The following is a 21738-nucleotide window of genomic DNA, read 5'->3' on the forward strand; positions in this document are numbered from 1 at the left end:
TTTACCCACGGATGCCCTATACTCCTCATCAGAGATCCTCAAATACAGGAGCAACAGAAGGCCATAAGGGGATGGTCAAGAAGTTAAGTGCAGGGAGTCGGGCATAGTGCAGCAGGTTAAGCACACATGGTGCAAAGTGGTGTAAGGATCCCGGTTCGAGACCCCGGCTCCCCACCTGCAGGGAAGTCGCTTCACAGGCAGTGATCTGCAGGTGTCTCCCTTTCTCTCCCCCTCTCTGTCTTCCCCTCCTCTCTCCATTTCTCTCTGTCCTATCCAACAATGACAGCAATAATAACAATAACGATAAACAATAAAGGCAACAAAAGGGAAAATAAATATAAAAAAAGAACTCCAAAAAAAGTTGTGTTTTTTTTTTAAAAGAAGATAAGTGTAATGCTTACTTATAGGACAGACAGTCATAAATGCCACTGCAGGCCAGCTGGAGATTGCCTTCAACTGTTCCTCACTATGCAGGGCTTCATTCCTCCATTTTCCTTTTCTTTTTTTGCCACTCTGGTTTCTGCCTAAGACTAGTAGCTAGCTAGTAAGTAGCACTATTGTTTCCTGCTGCTGTCTAAACCCCTCTGGCATATAACAAGGATAATGTCTAAATTCCAAGGGAAAGTACTGCTCACTATTCGATACTCGGCCTAGCTCTGTGATCACAGGTGAAGAGCTAGGAGCAATCACAAGTCATTGCTACAGCCTGCTCATAATAATAACCACACGCTAAAATAATTCAGGGCTTGAGCTGGTACTTTGAGCTAAAGGTGTACTTTCTACCAGTTAGCGTTTACATATGCTGACCTTGCACTTGTTTTAGAGATGCTTTTGTTTAGAACTGCAAAGAAGTAATCTCAAAATTAACAACTCCCCAAAGTCATTTTCATGGTCCCTTCTCCCCATGTAAACTACCCAAAGTGTAAAGTAAATTATGCCCAGGATCATCCTTCCCTGGGTCTGGAAGAGTGAACAAGAATATAGCTGAATGACTGGATGGGTTGCCCCCTCTGGATCGCTATAAGCCTAGAAATAATTTGGTCTGGGTCTAAGTGCTAATATCATGCTGCCAAGTCTCTTTCTGAAAAGCATAAAAACAAAATATCCCATTCCCGCAAGCAAACCAACCACAAGGGTGGTGCCAAGAACTTTTGGGGCTCTTTTCTTGGCCACCCGAAATGCTGTTGGCAGGACTGCGGAGATTAATATATTGTTGACATGTCCTAAAACCTTGTTAAATGTTTTTCTCTTCAAGACACGCTCATAATAGGTTTCCAAGTTTGGTCGCTTTCCATTTCCCCAGTTTCTCCTCGCAAAACCCAGGAACTTCAGTCGATGCAATGTGACAGCGAGAGAGATGTCTGCCAGGGTGAAGGATTCTCCACAGAGCCAGGGCTGCTGGCCTTCTTCTAATCAGAGAAAGGAACATGGAGAATCAGATAAAACACTATACAGATAGACTTCAGCTGATATCTTTTGGTCTTAAGGGAAAGTTATAGAAAAAAAAAGTCCATTTTCTTATCAGTCATATTCTGAGTAATTTTATGCTGAAAAAAAAAAACAAAAAGTCCACACAAATGTATCCCCAGCTAAGCAAGAGTTGGCAAATGAGATCCTCAGGTGAAACTAGAGCCACTTGTAGCTCCAAGCCTGTCCGTGACTTTGCAAATGAATCTGAGGAGCTGAGTCTCCAGACCAGAAGAGTTAACAGATGCGCCATTCCAGTTTATGACTTAAACAGTAAGTCTGGTTTTAGAAAAAGCCATAAAGTTCAGCCTGAAATGGCACTCAGTGGTTTCTACTCTTATTCAAAACAGGAGAGTCCCTGTTGTGAAACAAGTCTCAGGTAACATGGTCATCAGCTCAACTGTCGATTAAAATAGCACAGATGTCCCTGTGCATCCACTTGGCCAAAAGCTTAGTCATGAAGTTAGGTTACTGATTCAACAGGTGCTCATCAACCAGTCTACATACATATAAATTCTGACCCCGGGGAGTCAGGCTGTAGCACAGCGGGTTAAGCGCAGGTGGCGCAAAGCACAAGGACCGGCATAAGGATCCCGGTTTGAACCCCGGCTCCCCACCTGCAGGGGAGTCGCTTCACAGGTGGTGAAGCTGGTCTGCAGGTGTCTATCTTTCTCTCCTCCTCTCTGTCTTCCCCTTCTCTCTCCATTTCTCTCTGTCCTATCCAACAACAACAACAATAATAACTACAACAATAAAACAACAAGGGCAACAAAAGGGAATAAATAAATAAAATAAATATTAAAAATAATAATAATAATAAATTCTGACCCCATTTTATAGCGCTTGAATTCTGGTGGAACTTGTTTCCTCGTCTAAGGAAGAAAAAAAAAATGAAGAAACATTCGCTCAATGACTCTGGTTGTTCAAATGAACTACCTACCATATGCACAGGCTTTTCAAAGAGGTTAGATAGGTCTCTTCTAATCTTGATTTAATTTGTACAGAAAAATGCACCTGTCATACTCATAGATACAGCCAGGATTGAAAATCAGATACTGAGTTCCACACTACCATCACTATTGTAATTTTATCTATGAGTGAGTAGCAACAATAAATTATAAAACATTTTTGGTGAAATCTAAGAACATCTCTATGAAAACTTCTGGTGTCCAAGGGGGGAAAAAAAAAGGAATGGCAACCTACCTGGGGTTTCTTCATTTCTCCTTTGCAACTCAGTTTCAACCTGATCCAAGACCTTCTCCAGCTCATCAAGAATCTTCTTCAAGTATTTGACATTATCATGGTCAAGCAGCTTCGACTAATTGACAAAAATAACTAAGTAAGTTATGGTTGCCTATAAAAAAAATCAAAGTACATGTAAACTTTCATGAAGTAGTGCCGGTTTATTCTAGACAATGGGAGGAAATGGAATAACTTTCTTAGCAAAATCAAAGAGGAGGAGGGGAAATGCCTGGACTAGAAAAATACCTAGGAGCCAGACCCCTGCTTACTGGCAAATCCTGTGATGACCAAATGTCCAGTTAAACAAAGAAGATAAAGAGTTTGGAGGATGGAGAGATGGAGGTGGGGGAGAGACAATAAAAAATATTAGAAGAACACAAAAACAGTCTTCGCCTGGTGGAATTTATCCCTCAGCATGTGTTTATCCATCTTGCAACAGCACAAGAAAGTATGGAATGTCACAGCAGCAAAGACTGTTCTGGTTCTCTAGTCTCTCTCTCTCTCTCTCTCTCTCTCTCTCTCTGTTTGAATGACTAATTGACCTGAGAAGGATAAAAATCAAGCATGAGTGAGGCCCTGAATCATAAATAAAATAAAATTAAAAAAAGAGGGAGAAAGTGTCCTCTCAAACTCAACCCAAAGGTGGCACATTTTCAGCAGGCTTAAAGACACGATTAGCCAAGGTGAGGGGACAAGGGAGAAACCCTAATGCAGTGACTTAGAGAGTATGTGAAAGGGGAGAATGTGCTGTGTGGTCAGGCATTTCTTTTGATAAGCTCACTGAACTAAAATGAAAGAAAGGAATATGAGGGAGGGTTGGTAGTGTTCATGTTTGCTACATGCTTAAGATGAGAGAGGCTTATACACGCTCTTGGATCATGGAGAATAAGAAACAGAAAAATAAATAAATAAATAAAAGTTGATTTCAACTACTCTCAGGAGGCAGAGAAGTCATCCATGCCAAACAGGTTCAGTTAGGTCTTACATAAGTTGCAGATGCCTGAAATTCTTTTTTTTATTATTATTTTTTATTTATTTATTAGAAAGATAGGAGAGAGAAAGAACCAGACATCAATCTGGTACATGTGCTCCAGACCTCATGCTTAAGAGTATAGTGCTTTAGACACTGTGCCACCTCCCAGACCACAGAATACCTAAAATTCTGAGGTCTGTTCTAGATTCCTAAAAGATTTTGCTAACTAGCTTTTTACCTTATATAGTGTTCTTTGGCACCTAGTATGTGTAATACCTGCTTTTTAAGCAGCTACTAGGTTTAAGCAGAAAATCCAGTAAGGAAAATTATTTCCTGGTCAAAGAGATAGCACAGAGGTTTACACAACAGATTTTCATGCCTAAGGTCCCAGGTTCAATCCCCTACACCGCCTTAAGCCAGAGATTAGTAGTGCTCTGGTTAAAAAGAAAGAGAGAAAAATAACTAGGAGCTAGAACTAGTACTAAATGATAATTAATTGGGGATTAGTTGATTTAGGGGGGTTACATACATAAATACTTCTCACTTGTCTGAATTCTGAAACGAAGAAAGTAGGAAAGGAAAAAAAATTGTTTCCAAAAAGCAGGCGAGAGTCCAAAAAGAAACAAGTGTCCTAGTAACATAACATTTAATAGATGTTCTATAAAGAATGATACTTTAAAAAGAAAGACAATATTTAATACAGGCAGGTGGTGTTGCTTGAGGACATCCTGGTTTACTCACTTTAAGTCGCTTCTGCTTGGCAATATATGCCTCTTGCAAATCTGGGTTTTCTTCAGCAAGTTTCTTTAGTTCAGACTCAGTGTTACCAATCTGACCTGATGAGAAAGTCATTTTTAAAATAGAAATAATTTTCTCCATTCTATACAAAAACAAACAAAAAAAGAAAAACCCAAGGAGTCAAAAAGAAAAAAAAGAAAAAAAAAGAATGGTGAAAGCATGAGCTTAAGGATTTTTGTCTTCCTCTGCCTTCACCTTTAAAATGGAAGTACCTTATCAGACTATGTGCTACATAGGTAAGGATTAAATGGAAAGCACGATGGAAAACACCTAGACCTGTGGGGCTGGGTGGTGGCACACCTGGTTGAGTGCACATGTTACAATGCTCAAGGACCTGGGTTCAAGCCCCTGGTCCCCACCTGCAGGGGGAAAGCTTCACAAGTGGTGTAGCGGGGCTGCAGGTGTCTCTCTGTCTCTCTCCCTCTCTATCTCTCCATTCCTCTTGACTTGAGGCTGTCTCTCTCTATCCAATAAATAAATAAAGGTAATAATAATAATAAATTCCAATCCCTACAGCCTACATTATCACCAGTGCTCTGATGTGGTTACTGCTCTGCTGGTCAATACCTTTCCAGTCTTCTGTAATAAACGTCCGTGTGAAGGGAAGGGGAAAAATATTAACTCATAGAATTGCAGTCAGTCGAGTTATGAAGAGAAGGAAGGAGGAGGAGGTGGCCAGAAGAAAGAAGGAAATGGAGGGGAGAAGTAGAAAGGCTGAGAAAAAGAAGAGAGAAAGGTTACAGCAGGGGTAGATAGCATAATGGTTATGCAAAGAGAGACTGATGCCTGAGGCTCTGAAGTCCTAGGTTCAATCCCCTGCACCACCATATGCTCAGAGCTGAGCAGTGCTCTGGTTTATAAAGAGAGAGAGAAAGAGAGAGAGAGAGAGAGAGAGGAAGGTTACAGAAGGAAAACCAGTGTAAGAGAATGATGAAGGTGGGTGTGACGTAATGGAAAGAATGGAGTTTCTCAACAGAGAGTTACAGTTTAAGTATTCCTAATCAAACAACCCCAGAGTCTGACCATAACATAATCACCTTCCCTTACTTTCTTTTCTTCATTTTTAAAAAACATTTTAGTGTCTTTTTTTTTTTTTTTTTTTTTTTTTGCCACCAGGGTTATTGCTGGAGCTAGCTCCTGGCAGCCATTCCCCGACCCCCTTTTTTTCTTTCTATTTTATTTTCTAGGACAGAAACTTAAGAGAGGGGAAAAGGAGTTAGAAAGGGAGAAAGAGACACCTGCATACCTGCTTCAGCACTTATGAAGTCTTCCCCTTGCAGGTAGGGAGCAGGGGCTTGAACCTAGGTCCTTACACATGGTAATACGTGTGCTTAACCAGGTGAACTACCACTTGGCCCCCCTTTTCATTCCTTTATTTTACATTTCATTTGATAAGAGAGAAATTGGGAGAAGAGAGGAAGACAGAGAAAGAGAAAAAGACACGTTTAGCACTGCTTCACTGTCCTTGAAGCCTCCCACCCACCCACCACAGGTGGGGACCAGAGGCGTGAGCCTCAGTCTTTGCACATGGTAATGTGTGTGCTCAAGCAGGTACACCACCACCACCTCTCGCCTCTCTTACTTTCCTATTCCAATGACCTATGTCACTGAGCATACTTCCATTCTATGGATTGACTCTACCCTGTCCTCAGGATAGGAGACAGCTTGCTACCACAATTCAAATATGCAATCACTGAATTTAATTTAGAGGTAGAGTAGTAGTTAGGGCCCCTCCCCCTCTAGTTTTGCTCCCTCTAATAATGAAAGAAAATGAAGGGCCAGAAGTGTGAACTCAGTTGCCCTTAACTCCCAGTAAATTCCAGCTTTCCTGATTCCCATGTCACCTACTCATGAAAATGTTATGCTCTTTACTTGCCCATAGACTACACTTCTGAGATTTATCCAATTGCGGCCCTCAAAACTAAGAGCCTAAATATCACGTCCTATCAACAATAAATGTCCCACTGAAAAGCTAGTACACAGATCAAACTGACAGATGGGATGGGTGATTTATAGTATGGGTGTCCATGAAGCAGACTCGGGGACTCTGTTCCCAGTCTTCCCTTAATGACTACGGGATGTGCGGGGTCTCAAACAGGAATACAAAGAAACTTGAGACAGAGTTCTAAATCTGTCAGACATTTACATACTGCGAATCCTTGTTGTTGCATATGTTGGGATCATGGAGTCCACAGTGAGCTCAGGGTGCAGGATGCAGCCATGTGTATATGCATCCATGGGCAGGGAGTCCAGCAGCTCTCGGTAATGTTGAACTCGGGGGTAGTACATGCTCCCTTTATCAGGCATTAGCCTGGGTGTGTTTCCTAAAAAGCACACACAAAAAGACAAACAACAGTTAGAGGAAAATTTACAAATGGAATGCTATATCCACAAGCAAATACTACAGGCCCAAAGCCCTTAACAATTACACTATGTGATGATATTTTAAAAAAGACTGTCTCCCTCAAAATCCCAAATTTGAAATGGCCTGATGTATCAGACCAGATCCCAAACCATAACTATAACAGTATACTCTCACTTCTCTACCTCTGGTACTGTTCTTTAACCCTCAAGAGCCAACTAGAATATGCTACTTCCTCCATGGGGCATTCTCTAACCTCCTTCAGCTGCCAACATCTGACTCTGCCAGCTATACTTTCCTCTGTATATGCAAAAATATTTTTATACAGTCTGTGATAGCCCTCACTATGTTAATTAGTTGCTTATGTCTTATCCCATGAACCCTTCAAGGTGAAGAAGTTATGATCTAGGGTTTAGCATCATCTTCCCAATATATTTAGACCCTTGGTAAAGTTGGTTAAGTGAATGAAAGCTCATTATGAGAAAATGACCAAGGGTACTTTTTTCTACGTTGCAACTGATACAAAGAATGGCTCCTGTGGTTGTGAATTAGCATTATATGTGGAACTTACCAGAAGTCGCTAGTATTTTATTTCTGGAAAGTGAGTTCTATTTAAATCTTCATCTGACAGTTAAATTCTAGACTACATTCTCCTTGAGGGCAAGTATCAGGTACTACTTACTACTCTCTGTTGAATTCCCAGTGCCTAACACTATGTTTGGCTCACAGTAGGTATTTAATAAACTTCAATGAATGAATGAATGAGTGAATGAATGAATGAATGACTACATCCCCGAATTTCTATTGAATACATCTTTTGAATTTTTTAATATTTATTTATTTATTTTCCCTATTGTTGCCCTTGTTTGATTGTTGTAGTTATTATTGTTATTGATGTCAGCTTTGTTAGATAGGACAGAGAGAAATAGAAGAGGGGAAGACAGAGAGGGGGAGAGAAAGACACCTGCAGACCTGCTTCACTACCTGTGAAGCAACTCCCCCGCAGGTGGGGGGCTGGGTACTCGAAACGGGATCCTTAGGCCGGTCCTTGCGCTTTGCGCCACATGCCGCTTAACCGGCTACGCCACCGCCCAGCTCACTATTGAATATGTCTTGTATGATTCTGGAGCTAGAGACTTTCTACAACAGTTAATAAAGACACTGAAATGCAAATACTCAGAAGTTCCCCCTAAATCCCACAGCTAATTAGTAAGGCAGAATAAGAACTAAAGTCATCTAACTCCTAAAACAATGCTCTGCTGCCTTAAATTGTTGTTACATCTTCAAAAGGTTTGCCTTTGAACCACATGACCTAGTGAATTACTCCAGAATTCTCATTTTCAAAAGCCCCTTGAAAATGCCAAGTTTACTCCTATAAGAAGAAAGAGCAGCCTCAGCTTTATCTATTTATTTACGGTATCCATTTATTTTAGTCTAGAACAGTTTTCAGTACACTACACTTGCTTACAAGCAGTGACAATTACAGTTACAGTTGCCATCACCAGAACATTTTAGTAAAAATCTAATAACAGGCTAACTAGAACAAGTTTTATACGTAAACAGTAAATGAGTAACAGATGTCTGCCCATCCATTAAGCCCAGTGAACAAATGTCTACATAACCAAGAATGAAACATCAGCTACCGATTTCTTAGTCTGCAGGAGATTTTGCCCAACTTGAGCACACTTCCTTGCTGACCCCAAGGGGCCAAGTGGCAAGAAAGTCATCTGTGCAGTAGCCAACCTCCCACATCATAGTTCAGATTGGCCTTTCAGGGTAGCAGGCTACCACCAGGATTTCAAACAATGCATGATAGGCAGTTGTGTGAGGGCAGAAGACTGGAAACCTTCTAAAGTCCTTGAAACTCTAAAGAGTTCTCACTTAACCTTTAACAACATCAGTCTCTTCTCAATGTTCTTATATGCATTAAAAAACAGATGTAGAATTAGAAAGAGAATTAATTTAATTTGACTAGAACTATCAAGTAATTATATTAATGTTTATGTGTTTTCTCTTTATTCATACATTAACAATATCTAGCAGCAGCTCTAATAGCCCCCATAACTTCATAGTAGCTATAAGCATAAATGATATATTTAAATATCTGTAATAACTTGATATGCTATGAACATCATGTGTGATTCCTATTGGTAACTTACTCATAGACACTCTAGATATCATTGTGAATCTTGCCTACATAGGAAATGAATGGAAATGATAAAGCAGATGTGATAAATGACTGGAAGAGAAAACAAAGGCAGGTTTTCTTTTTTAATCAAAAAGAAAAATAAAATAAAAGCATTCCAGGGAGTCAGTTGGTAGCACAGTGGTTTAAGCGCACATGGCGCGAAGTGCAAGGACCAGCATTAAGTATCCGGGTTCAAGCCCCACAAAAAAGGGGCCGCTTCAGAGGCAGTGAAGCAGGTCTGCAGGTGTCTTTCTCTCCCTCTCTCTGTCTTCCCTTCTTCTCTCCATTTCTCTCTGTCCTCTCCAACAAGGATGACATCAATAACTAACAATAAAACAAGGGCAACAAAAGGGAATAAATAAATTTTTTTTAAAGCATTCCATAGACATTTAATGAAGACAAAGAGGTCCACACATTCTCAAAGTCTCAGTGCTGCAGACTAGAATAACAATAGCCTAGAGCCATTAAAAGAAAATTACATTCTGTTTTCCCAAGAGCAAAAAATAAAAGGAACTTAGGATTTTAAAAATATGTTTCCATTATTTTACTAAATTTGCTATTCAGATTTCCTGTTTTTCCCAGTGATGGCAGATAAAGGAAACATTATGTCTTCTCAAGAAAGACTTTCCCTAGTTTTACTTGAATTATTTTCTAGTCTTCCTTTACCAGTTAGAGAAAGCATGTTAGACGTGTAACTCTCTTTGTTCATTTATTTTACTTAAGTTATTTAGTGATGATATTAGCATATCACATTAATCTTGTAGTTGCCCTTCAACTAGTTATGTGCCAGGAGATTTAAAAATATAGTAACAGTGATAAACAAGTAAATTATTAAGCAAAAATTATAATTGTAAACTGACTACAAAGCTGTCATAATTCTTTCTTGTCTTCACCATATATATTACTAACTCTCAGAAGCTTTGTGCCAATTTGCAGTTTCAATAGTTGTACCAGAAAGTGTATAAAGCTAATCAACCATACATGAAAGTATTGATGAAAAGTTCTTACATAACTATACTTTAATGTAAAAAAAAAAAAAGACTTCAGAACTGATGTCCTTTTAAAAATATGATACAGTTGGCTTTTGACATATTGAAAAACTATATTAAAATTATTTTTATAAAATAAACTCATATTTCCTAATGAAAGTTCTATAGAATACCTTGATATCATACCAGAATACTCTATTTTTAAAGCAGATTCTAGTCCTTAAAATCACTTTAAATAATTTTTATCATAGGCCAAGGGACATGATTATCAGAGAACTGGTATATAAATTACCTAAATTCAGTATTCACCATATAACATCCTAGATTCCAGGTACTTCTGAGTTATTTAACAATAGTAAGTATATGTTTTGGTATTTTGTAGTTATTTTATGCCCATATTTTTTATTGTCTGATGGCCAAGTTATAAAGTTCACTTAAAGAGGTTAAGACTCATATTTTCTGTGCTAGTTCATTATACTTTTTAATTTTTTTTTATTTGTGATTAAAAGATGCTAAGATTATAGCGTATAGTTCCACACCCACTCCCACCACCAGAGTTCTGTGTCCCCACCCTCTTACCTTCCTAAGATAACCACTATAGTTCCCACAAGTCTTATAGGTTACTAGTTCTTTATATTCCACATATGAGCAAGACTGTCTAGTAGTTATGACTGGTATTTTAAAACCCACATTAATATGTATATTCATATATTAGTGTAATATTCTCATTGTAAATTCCACTTTTCTTGATTATTCAAGTTTTCTTACCATCTTGCCTCAGCTTAACTGATTGCATGCTTTAGTATAATTATTCCTCACTGCATGCCCAGATAGAAAAAAGGTTACAGGCTGGGGAGGTAGCATAGTGGTTATGCAAAAAAGACTTTCAACCCCCAGCACCACCATAAGCCAGAGCGGAACAGTGCTCTGGTTTGAAAAAAAAAAAATTTTTAAAAAAAAGGTTACATGCAAAACTGAAAAGGAATCTGTAAAACTGAGTAGTGAAAAAATCACATGCAGTGTCACAGACAGATTTGGCATTGTTAAGCTAATAGAAAGAAACTATCTTTGCAGATTAGTAAATTGGTAATGATGGGAAGTCTGAAGTATCCCAGGACCTTGCACCAATTAGTACCCAAGACATAGCTACTGAATTAATAAATGAAGAAATAACTCTTGACAGCCCTTTGGTTGAACAGCCAGAAGTGAGTACTAAATTCTTTTCTTTAATTTATGATCTGACCTTTTTTTTTTTCTTTATTGGAGGGATTAATGGTTTCTAGTCAATAGTAAAATACAGTAGTTTATACATATGTAACATTTCTCACTTTTCCACATAACAGTTCAACCCCCTCTAGGTCTCCTCTGTCATGTTCCAGGACCAGAACCTTCCCCTCTATCCCAGAGTTTTTTTTACTTTGGTGCAATACACCAAATCCAGTCCAAGTTCTGCTTTGTGTTTTCTTATTTTTCAACTTTTTTTTTTACTAGGGATTTAGTAATGATTGACAAGATTTCGGGATAAAAAAGGTACAATTCATAAACTTCCCATTACCAGAGTTCCATATCCCATCCCCTCCATTGGAAGCTTCCCTATTCCTTATACTTCTAGGAGTATGGGCCAAAGATCCCTATGGGGCACAGAAAGTGGAAGGTCTGGCTTCTGTAATTGCTTCTCCACTAGACATGAGCATTAAAAGGTCAATCCATACCCCCAGCCTGCCTCTCTACCTTTCTCTAGTGGGGAAGAGCTCTACGGACAGAACACTTTGTTGAGGTGGCCTGCTAGGGGAGACAGTTTGGTGCCATGGTAGTATTTTTTAACTTCTGTCTATGAGCGAGAAATTTATGACCTGGCCTTAACTTTAAGAGTATCCTTGATATCTACATCAGTACTTCATGTAGCTGCTTTCAAATTATAAAATCAAATATAGGAGCTGGGCTGTGGCACACTCAGTAGAGTGCAAACGTTACAATATGTGAAGAACCAGGTTCAAGACTCTTCTCCCCACCCACAAGGGGGGAAGTTTCATGTGCAGAGAGGCAGTGCTTTAGTGTCTCTCTTTCTAGATCACTATCTCCTCTTTCCTTCTCAATCTTTCTCTATCTCTATCAAAAGGGGAAAAAAAAAGAATGAAAAAAGTGGCCACTGGAAGTAATAGAGGCATCATGTAGGCATAAAACCCCACCTATAACCCTGGTGACCATTTTTTAAAAAATCAAATATAGATATATATTTTAGATATTTATTTTTATGCTAAAACTATTAGAAAGGATTGCTTTGAAGATTAAATTTCCCCAAATAAAAAGTATCAGTTGATTAATGAGCTTATTCTAAAAATATAATGATGTTAACATGTAAATGATAACAAAAATGTTGAGAAAGGTTGTAAGTCAACAAGTCATTTTTATGTGCCATATACAATGAAAAATTAACTAGCGGGACCAGGAGGTAGCGCAGCGGGTTAAGCGCATATGGCGCAAAGCACAAGGGCCGGCGCAAGGATCCCAGTTCGAGCCTCCGGCTCCCCACCTGCAGGGGGGGGGTCTCTTCACAAGTGGTGAAGCAGGTCTGCAGGTGTCTGTCTTTCTCTCCCCCTCTGTCTTCCCCTCCTGTTATTGCCATCCAACAGCAATAACAATAATAATAATAATAATAACAAGATAAACAAGGGCAACAAAAGAGGAAAATAAATAGATTTTTAAAAACTTTAAAAAAGAAAAAGAAAAATTAACTAGCACATATAAAATATATGAAAATACTTGTTAATGAAAATATAGTAGTCAATAATTACCTAATAGATAAAACATGTAACTGTTACTTAAAATGATAATTAAACAAAATTAAGTGTTCACCCAAAAATCATCTTATTAGTTATTTAATATTGATTTACAAAATTATAAGATGACCCAACAACAAAAGTCCTGGACCAGATGGCTTCACAAATGAATTCTACAAAACTTTCAGGAAACAGTTAATACCCATACTTCTTAAGCTATTCCATAAGATTGAAGAAACAGGAATACTCCCTTCCACCTTTTATGAAGCCAACATCACCCTGATACCAAAAGCTGATAGGGACAGAACAAAAAAGGAAAACTACAGACCAATATCTCTGATGAACATAGATGCCAAAATATTAAACAAGATCTTGGCCAACCGGATACAGCAACACATCAAAAAGATTGTTCATCATGACCAAGTGGGATTCATCCCAGGAATGCAAGGCTGGTTCAACATCCGTAAATCAATCAATGTCATTCATCACATCAATAAAAGCAAAGCCAAAAACCACATGATTATCTCAATAGATGCAGAGAAAGCCTTTGACAAAATCCAACACCCATTCATGCTCAAAACTCTACAAAAAATGGGAATAGATGGGAAATTCCTCAAGATAGTGGAGTCTATATATAGCAAACCTACAGCCAACATCATACTCAATGGAGAGAAGCTGAAAGCATTCCCCCTCAGATCGGGGACTAGACAGGGCTGTCCACTGTCACCGTTACTCTTCAACATAGTATTGGAAGTTCTTGCCATAGCAATCAGGCAAGAGAAAGAAATCAAAGGGATACAGATTGGAAGGGAAGAAGTCAAGCTCTCACTATTTGCAGATGATATGATAGTATACATAGAAAGACCTAAAGAATCCAGTAGAAAATTACTGGAAGTTGTTAGGCAATATAGCAAGGTATCAGGCTACAAAATCAATGTACAAAAATCAGTGGCATTTCTTTATGCAAACACTAAATCTGAAGAAGAAGACATCCAGAAATCACTCCCATTTACTGTTTCAGCAAAATCAATCAAATACCTAGGAATAAAGTTGACCAAAGAAGTGAAAGACTTGTATACTGAAAACTATGAGTCGCTACTCAAGGAGATAGAAACTGATACCAAGAAATGGAAAGATATCCCATGCTCATGGATTGGAAGAATAAATATCATCAAAATGAATATTCTCCCCAGAGCCATATACAAATTTAATGCAATACCCATCAAAGTTCCACCAGGCTTCTTTAAGAGAATAGAACAAACGCTACAATCATTTATCTGGAACCTGAAAACACCTAGAATTGCCAAAACCATCTTAAGGAAAAGAAACAGAAATGGAGGCATCACACTCCCAGACCTTAAACTATATTATAAAGCCATCATCATCAAAACAGCATGGTACTGGAACAAAAATAGGCATACAGACCAGTGGAACAGAATTGAAAGCCCAGAAGTAAATCCCAACACCTATGGGCATCTAATCTTTGATAAGGGGGCCCAAAGGATTAAATGGAAAAAGGAGGCTCTCTTCAATAAATGGTGCTGGAAAAACTGGGTTGAAACATGCAGAAGAATGAAATTGAACCACTTTATCTCACCAGAAACAAAAATCAACTCCAAATGGATCAAAGACCTAGATGTCAGACCAGAAACAATCAAATACTTAGAGGAAAACATTGGTAAAACACTTTCCCACATACACCTCAAGGACATCTTTGATGAATCAAACCCAATTGCAAGGAAGACCAAAGCAGAAACAAACCAATGGGACTACATCAAATTGAAAAGCTTCTGCACATCCAAAGAAACTATTAAACAAACAGAGAGACCCCTCACAGAATGGGAGAAGATCTTCACATGCCAGACATCAGACAAGAAACTAATCACCAAAATATATAAAGAGCTCAGCAAACTTAGCCGCAAAAAAGCAAATGACCCCATCCAAAAATGGGCAGAGGAAATGAACAAAACATTCACCACAGAGGAGATCCAAAAGGCTAATAAACATATGAAAAACTGCTCTAGGTCACTGATTATCAGAGAAATGCAAATCAAGACAACACTAAGATACCACCTCACTCCTGTAAGAATGGCATACATCAAAAAGGACAGCAGCAACAAATGCTGGAGAGGATGTGGGGACAGAGGAACCCTTTTACATTGCTGGTGGGAATGTAAATTGGTACAGCCTCTGTGGAGAGCAGTCTGGAAAACTCTCAGAAGGCTAGACATGGACCTTCCATATGACCCAGTAATTCCTCTCCTGGGGTTATACCCCAAGGACTCCATAACACCCAACCAAAAAGAGGTGTGTACTCCTATGTTCATAGCAGCACAATTCATAATAGCTAAAACCTGGAAGCAACCCAGGTGCCCAACAACAGATGAGTGGCTGAGAAAGCTGTGGTATATATACACAATGGAATACTATGCAGCTATCAAGAACAATGAACCCACCTTCTCTGACCCATCTTGGACAGAGCTAGAAGGAATTATGTTAAGTGAACTAAGTCAGAAAGATAAAGATGAGTATGGGATGATCCCACTCATCAATAGAAGCTGACTAAGAAGATCTGAAAGGGAAACTAAAAGCAGGACCTGATCAAATTGTAAGTAGGGCACCAAAGTAAAAACCCAGTGGTGAGGGGTAGGCATGTAGCTTCCTGGGCCAGTAGGGGGTGGGAGTGGGCGAGAGGGATGGGTCACAGTCCTTTGGTGGTGGGAATGGTGTTTATGTACACTCCTAGCAAAATGTAGACATATAAATCAGTAGCTAATTAATATGAGAGGGGGAAATCAATTGTATGTCTCAAAGTTTCTCAAAAGACAAACTGAATCTTTTTAATATATAGGCTATGTATTTGATATGCGGACTCTCTCAAAAACCTAGACCAAGTAGATTAGAAGCTTCCAATAGCACAGCTATATACAAGATACTGGGTACTGTCCAGCAAACCATAACAAAGGGACTTTTCAAAGTTAACCCAATTAACAAATAATGTGATGATAATATTAACTATTGAGTGTCTTTTTGAACCCTAAGACAGCAGGAACCTCACATCTTCACTATAGAGCCCCTACTTCCCCCAGTCCTGGAACCCTTGGATAGGGCCCACTTTCCCGTATGCATCTCCCAATCCAAACCAAATAACATTGCATCTGCCGATCACAACCTAACCAAAGCATTGATTGCTACCTCAACATGCTTCACCTCAGAATGTATCCAGAGACTTCACGTGTGGAATGACAACCCTTCAGCTTCATTACTCGGGTGAGACCTTTCCTTTAATAGTACACTCTAATTTCATCTCAGGTAGTTCACTTTCTAACAAAGTCCCATAACCTAGATATACACCAGTTTCTGTGAGAGAGAGCTTATGTGTACACGTATCCATAAACTACTGCAAAATATATACCTGAAAGCAGGACTACACTAGAGTTTGCAGTGAGTACCTCCCTAACACTTCCTCTCCACTATTCCAAGCTTGGGATCCATGATTGCTCAACAAATTGTTTGGCTTCATATGTTAACTCTGTTTTCAATCACCAGGTTCCAGATGCCACCAGGATGCTGGCTAGGCTTCCCTGGATTGAAGACCCCACCAATGTGTCCTGGAGCTCAGCTTCCCCAGAGTCACACCCTACTAGGGAAAGAGAGAGGCAGACTGGGGGTATGGACCGACCAGTCAACGCCCATGTTCAGCGGGGAAGCAATTACAGAAGCCAGACCTTCTACCTTCTGCATCCCTCAACGACCCTGGGTCCATGCTCCCAGAGGGATAGAGAATGGGAAAGCTATCAGGGGAGGGGGTGGGTTATGGGGATTGGGTGTTGGGAATTGTGTGGAGTTGTACCCCTCCTACCTTATGCTTTTGTTCACTAATCCTTTCTTAAATAAAAAATTAAAAAAAAAAATTATAAGATGACAAGGATATAATTCCACACCTTTCCCACCACCAGAGTTCTGTGTCCCCCATTACCTCCATTGGAAACTACATTAGTTCTCTCAAGATCACAGATATGGGTTCACTGTTATTTCCACAATTATCTATATTCACATATATTTGCCCTTTTTTTCCTATGATCCTGTCTTCTCTTTTCTAAGTCACAACTACTACTTCTGAGTGTCCTTCCTTCCTTCCCTCCTTTTTTTTTTCTTTTGGCTCCCACCCCTTTCTCTCGCTGGATATTGATGGAATTAGAGCTCAGAGCCCTCTGGTCATCTTGCCCTAACATTTACCCCTCAGGGAATATGGACCAAAAAACCAAATCTTTTTTAGCGCAGTTCCAGATGACTGACTAATACGAATAGCAAAGAAAATTCTATTTTTCTTCAGGTGAATTAGTTACATTTAATTCAACTACTATAACCATGGGCAGCAGAATACCTCCTGAAACTCATTAACTTATTTATCATCTTAATTTGTCAATATCACTCAAAGTTCCATCGAAATAACAAAAAATATGTTGCACGATCCAAGCAATTAAGAATGCATCATGTTGGGGCCAGGTGGTGGCACACCTGGTTGAGTGACATGTTACAGTGTGAAAGGACCCAGGTTTGAGTCCCTGGCCCCCACGTGCAGGGGAAAAGCTTTGCAAGTGGTGAAGCAGGGCTGAAAGTGTCTCTCTGTCTATCTCCTCCTTTCCTCTCAATTTCTGGCTGTTTCTATCCAATAAATAAAGATAATTTTTAAAAAGTTATTTAAAAAAAGAATGTATGATGCTCTGAATAGAACCTATACTTTTGAAACAACTTAAGATCACTTTTGTTTTATTCATTATTTGTATAAGTTATTAGCAAGCCAAGTCTCCTACCCTTAATTTATGCAGTTAATTTTTAAAATGATAATCACATACTATACTGAGCCTCATAAAACTTTATCATAGTTGTTTTTCCACTTTATCATTCCAGGGGAAATATTCCATAAAGTAATCATCATTTTAACTATTCCAGTTTTTCTCTCATCTGCAAAACGATAGTATACCTATTACCTTTTCATTAAAATAATTCAGAGAATTGTTAGATTCAAGTCAGAGAACAGAAGCCTCTAAGAACACCAGTAGAGGGCTGGCAAAATAGTTTACATGGAGAGTGAGACTGTTTTGCCGTGTGTGCAGTCCAGGTTCAAACTTAGCCCCCACCACACTGGAGAAATCTTTGGTGCTGTGGTGTCTCTCTCTGCTTCTCTCTATCTCTCTGTCTCCAAAAAAGTCAATCGAGAGCAGTTAAGCCCTGATGGCAACAACAACAACAACAACAAAACATCATCACAAATGCCTGTCCAGGGTGTTTTTGATTCATTCATTCATTCATTCATTCACTTTAATCAGTCAAAAGTACTTAGGGGCCAGCAAGATAATTCACCTAGAACATGCCTGCTATGCTATGCATGTGACTCAGGCTTTAGATTGGTTGGTTCCCACTATAGTGGGGGAAATTCCCTCTGTCCCTGTTTCAGTGAAGCAAGAGCAAAGAAAGATGGAAGAGGAAGGAGGGAGAGAGAGAGAAATCTAGTGAACTCCCACTAAAAAAATATTCGCCATAGATGGCATTGGAGTATCGTTAATGAGACAGATACTGTCTTTGAAATGGTTTACAAGTAATACAAAAAGTATTATAGGAGTAAAGTGAGAGTCTATAGCTAATGGAAAAGCCTTATATAAGAAATCTGTAACTGGGCAGATGACCCCACCAATGTGTCCTGGAGCCCTGCTTCCCCAGAGCCCTGCCCTACTAGGGAAAGGGAGAGACAGGCTAGGAGTATGGATCGACCTGCCAACACCCATATTCAGCAGGGAAGCAATTACAGAAGCCAGACCTTCCACCTTCTGCATCCCATAATGACCCGGGGTCCATACTCCCAGAGGGGTAAAGAATAGGAAAGCTTTCAAGCAAGGAGATGGGATACGGAAGTCTGGTGGTGGGAATTGTGTGGAGTTGTACCCCTCTTATCCTATGGTCTTGTCAATATTTCCACTTTATAAATAAAAATTATTTAAAAAAAGAAATCTATAAGTATTCTTATCATCTACAAAAGAAGTAAAAGAAAAAGCCTAAAGAAAAGATTAAGTAAGTTTAATAATAATAGCTAACATTACTTTGCCTTAAATAGTATATAATACTAGATTTTCAGTAGAGGAACAATGTAAGAAGAAAGAGAAATGATGGAAGACAATGATAGGAGTAGCAATATAAAGGATACTGACAGGATTCAAATTTGGTTCTATTTACTGTATCCTTTTAAGTTTTTTTTATTTAAAATAGAATTCTTTTCCATGTATTTTGTTATATTCAATTACTATAATCACTTCTCCAAGAAATAAAAATTACAGTTATAATAAACTTGTCCCATTTCCAAAAAGCTAAACATTTGAGAAAAAAATGTTTTAAATCAGCTAGTCATGGTTTTAAATGCCGTCCCCAATATATAAACTTACTAGGGTTAACAAATAATGATAAAGAAGAAAGTAATTCATGAAAATCTTTGATTTAGATTAATGGCCACAGCTAATTAGAACCTACTTTCAAAGTCCTAGAGACATAAACTAAGAATAATCTCAACTAAGAATAATGTCCTGTAGTTTCCCACCCCTTATTTAGGCCCCCATACTTATTTTCCTTTTAAGTACTTTAAATATGGGGTCATATTCTGAGTTTTGGTTGATTTGGGTTTTGCTTATTTTTTTTTTCATGGACATAGGGCCAGATATTAAATTTGACTGACATAAAATATAGGCTGTTAGTAAATGATTATTGCCTAAAAATCCTTACAAATTTAAATCTTACAATCCTACAACTCAAAACTCGATAATTCCTTATGTCAGATATAGAAAATTAAGCTGTACAGAAGTAATACTGATTTCAATACACCAACACTCTGTTCTCCTTTGCCTAATTATTTATTCCTTTTTTTTCCCTTTTACAATTTCTAACTAAGAGGGGAACTACTTAGTTGACTAGATGACACCAATTTTCACAGTGTACATCTAGAATCCATATTAGTTTGGCTTCAAGGTTAATAAATCACCACTACAAGCCACACGCCTGTGTAAGGTTTGCAAGTGAATTTAAAAGGGAAGATTCAACATTAAAAATTTGTAACTTATATAAAATTCATTTAAATGGAGTAATACTGTGAAATTTGTATTGACTTAGTTTATATCTGTGTGCTTATGGAAATGGAACAAGTTTTTCATCAGCAAAACACCAACGTGAAATCAAAAAGGGGAAGTAAGGAAGGAAAGAAGGGAGGGAAGGAGGGAGAGAGGGAGGGAGGAAGTGAGGAAAAAGGAACACACATGTATGTGCTAAAAGTAAATCCAAGAAATCACAAATAGCCTTAACATTACCATCCAGGAAAGTCTGTTCAAGATAATCAATGATCTGAGTGGCCTCACAAATAATGTTTTCCCCGTGGATAAGGACAGGCACTTCTCCAGTTGAGTTCAAACGCATAAACCAAGGCTCATTGTGCTCACTCAGGGGCAGACTTACATCATGTTCCTCGCACTTCAAAGCCTTTTCAGCAATTACCAAGCGCACCTGGAAGAGTTCACACTGGTTACTACAAAGCTTCCAATTAAAAGGCATCCTTGGATACACAAAGCATTTTTTCTGTTTTTCCCTGAGTTACTGATATTTTCAACATTCTTTTTTTTTTTTTTTTTGCTATTTTTATACTTGGAATCAATAAGTTAGATATATTCTAGCATCTTATCCTCATGACATTGAAAATAAATAATAAAATAAGTACAGAAAATTATTCTGGCTGTGTTGAGACTGAACTCACCCTCTCCATCATCACATTTTTTTTTTGTATCCTAAACCTAATATGTATCCTCCCCAGATAAGAACCTGAAATAGGGAACCGGGCGGTGGCGCACCAGGTTGAGCGCATATATACGAAGCACATGGATCCTGGTTTGAGCCCCCAGCTCCCCACCTGCTGGAGATTAGCTTCACAAGTGGTGAAGCAGGTCTGCAGGTGTCTATCCTTCTGTCTTCCTCTGCCCTCTCAATTTCTCTCTGTCCAAAAAACAGAACCTAAAATAAACATTATATAATAGATAATGCAAATATTTATAATAAACACAAAAGCATAGTGTGTGTGCGTGTGCGTGTGCGTATGTATGCATGAATTTTCTTGAAGAGAAAAAATGTAAAGGAGAATGAGTAAAATAAGGAACTATAGATTGTGAAGTTCTCTCCGCATCGCTCTTCAAGCCCAGAGAAGGCGTCCAGCCCAAATACAATACCTTCCCAAATGCGATGTACTCTGCAGGTTCCCCAGGACAGCACATCATTGCTCTACAGTGAGCACCCGCATTCCACTTTTAGGAGACAGGTTTCTGGTCCCGCCTAGCCCGACCCAGAAGGAGCTGTCCGGGTGCTGAAACCCGATCCTTGCCGCCTGCCAGGACTAAGGCCTTTACCTTTTGAGAACTGAAGGAATGTGTCCAGTGGTACAGAATGAGTTTAGCCTCCGCCTCGGAGCCGCCTTCTGCCATCAAGGGCGCGCCCCCACTCTGCTCCTGCGCCATTTCGGGGTGCGCTAGTGCGAGAGAGGACCTTGACAGCCCACCCTTTATTTCTTCCACCCGCAATGCCGAGCCCAGTATCGTTTTTCCGCTACGCTTCCGGGAGGGAGCAGGAAAGATGAGTTCTAGAAAACGAACAGATCGCTGGGAAGTGTAGTTTCACCAGCGAGAAAGCTGCGGGTCAGTATGCAGAGGTGTTTGTATTCCGGAAAGCCTCAGGAGTAAGAATATCACCTGGAAAATGCAGTCATATATAATTTAGGGGCAGGGGGTGTAATCTAAAAATATCAGTCCCTTATTTTTGAGGTGACTAATGAATAATATAGATTTTAAATTACTCATTGCTTTTGGAAGATTGTTGCCCAAGTATAAAGGCAGCAATCTCCCATCATACTTCGG

The 21738-nt window shown here is 39.0% G+C and overlaps 1 protein-coding gene across 2 annotated transcripts; it reads right to left on the reverse strand.

The window, feature by feature from the left end:
- Positions 1–292: 292 nt before the first annotated feature.
- Positions 293–21441, reverse strand: GDAP1 (ganglioside induced differentiation associated protein 1). Of its 2 annotated transcripts, none has more exons than XM_007525800.3 (6): positions 21235–21441; positions 20152–20344; positions 6631–6804; positions 4424–4518; positions 2671–2785; positions 293–1409 (listed from the first exon to the last, which is right to left on the reverse strand). In XM_007525800.3, exons 1-6 carry the CDS (start codon positions 21340–21342, stop codon positions 1027–1029), a joined length of 1068 nt encoding a protein of 355 aa, XP_007525862.1. In that variant the 5' UTR covers positions 21343–21441; the 3' UTR covers positions 293–1026. The 2 variants fall into 2 exon arrangements, with proteins under 2 accessions (XP_007525862.1, XP_060056144.1); XM_060200161.1 differs by having other exon boundaries at positions 294–1409; positions 20297–20344; positions 21235–21312.
- Positions 21442–21738: the final 297 nt, after the last annotated feature.

This window comes from Erinaceus europaeus, chromosome 1, assembly GCF_950295315.1.
Source record: "Erinaceus europaeus chromosome 1, mEriEur2.1, whole genome shotgun sequence".
NCBI lineage: Eukaryota > Metazoa > Chordata > Mammalia > Eulipotyphla > Erinaceidae > Erinaceus > Erinaceus europaeus.

What these genes read in the sequence shown, in the direction of transcription:
- GDAP1 (XM_007525800.3), bottom strand. Translation starts at nt 21,342, where the DNA reads ATGGCGCAGGAGCAGAGTGGGGGCGCGCCCTTGATGGCAGAAGGCGGC. An exon ending in TGAACAGACTTTCCTGGATG is followed by an intron (nt 6,805 to 20,151) that starts GTAATGTTAAGG and finishes TGTGCTTTTTAG; the next exon opens with GAAACACACCCAGGCTAATG. An exon ending in TGCAACAACAAGGATTCGCA is followed by an intron (nt 4,519 to 6,630) that starts GTATGTAAATGT and finishes CTTTCTCATCAG; the next exon opens with GTCAGATTGGTAACACTGAG.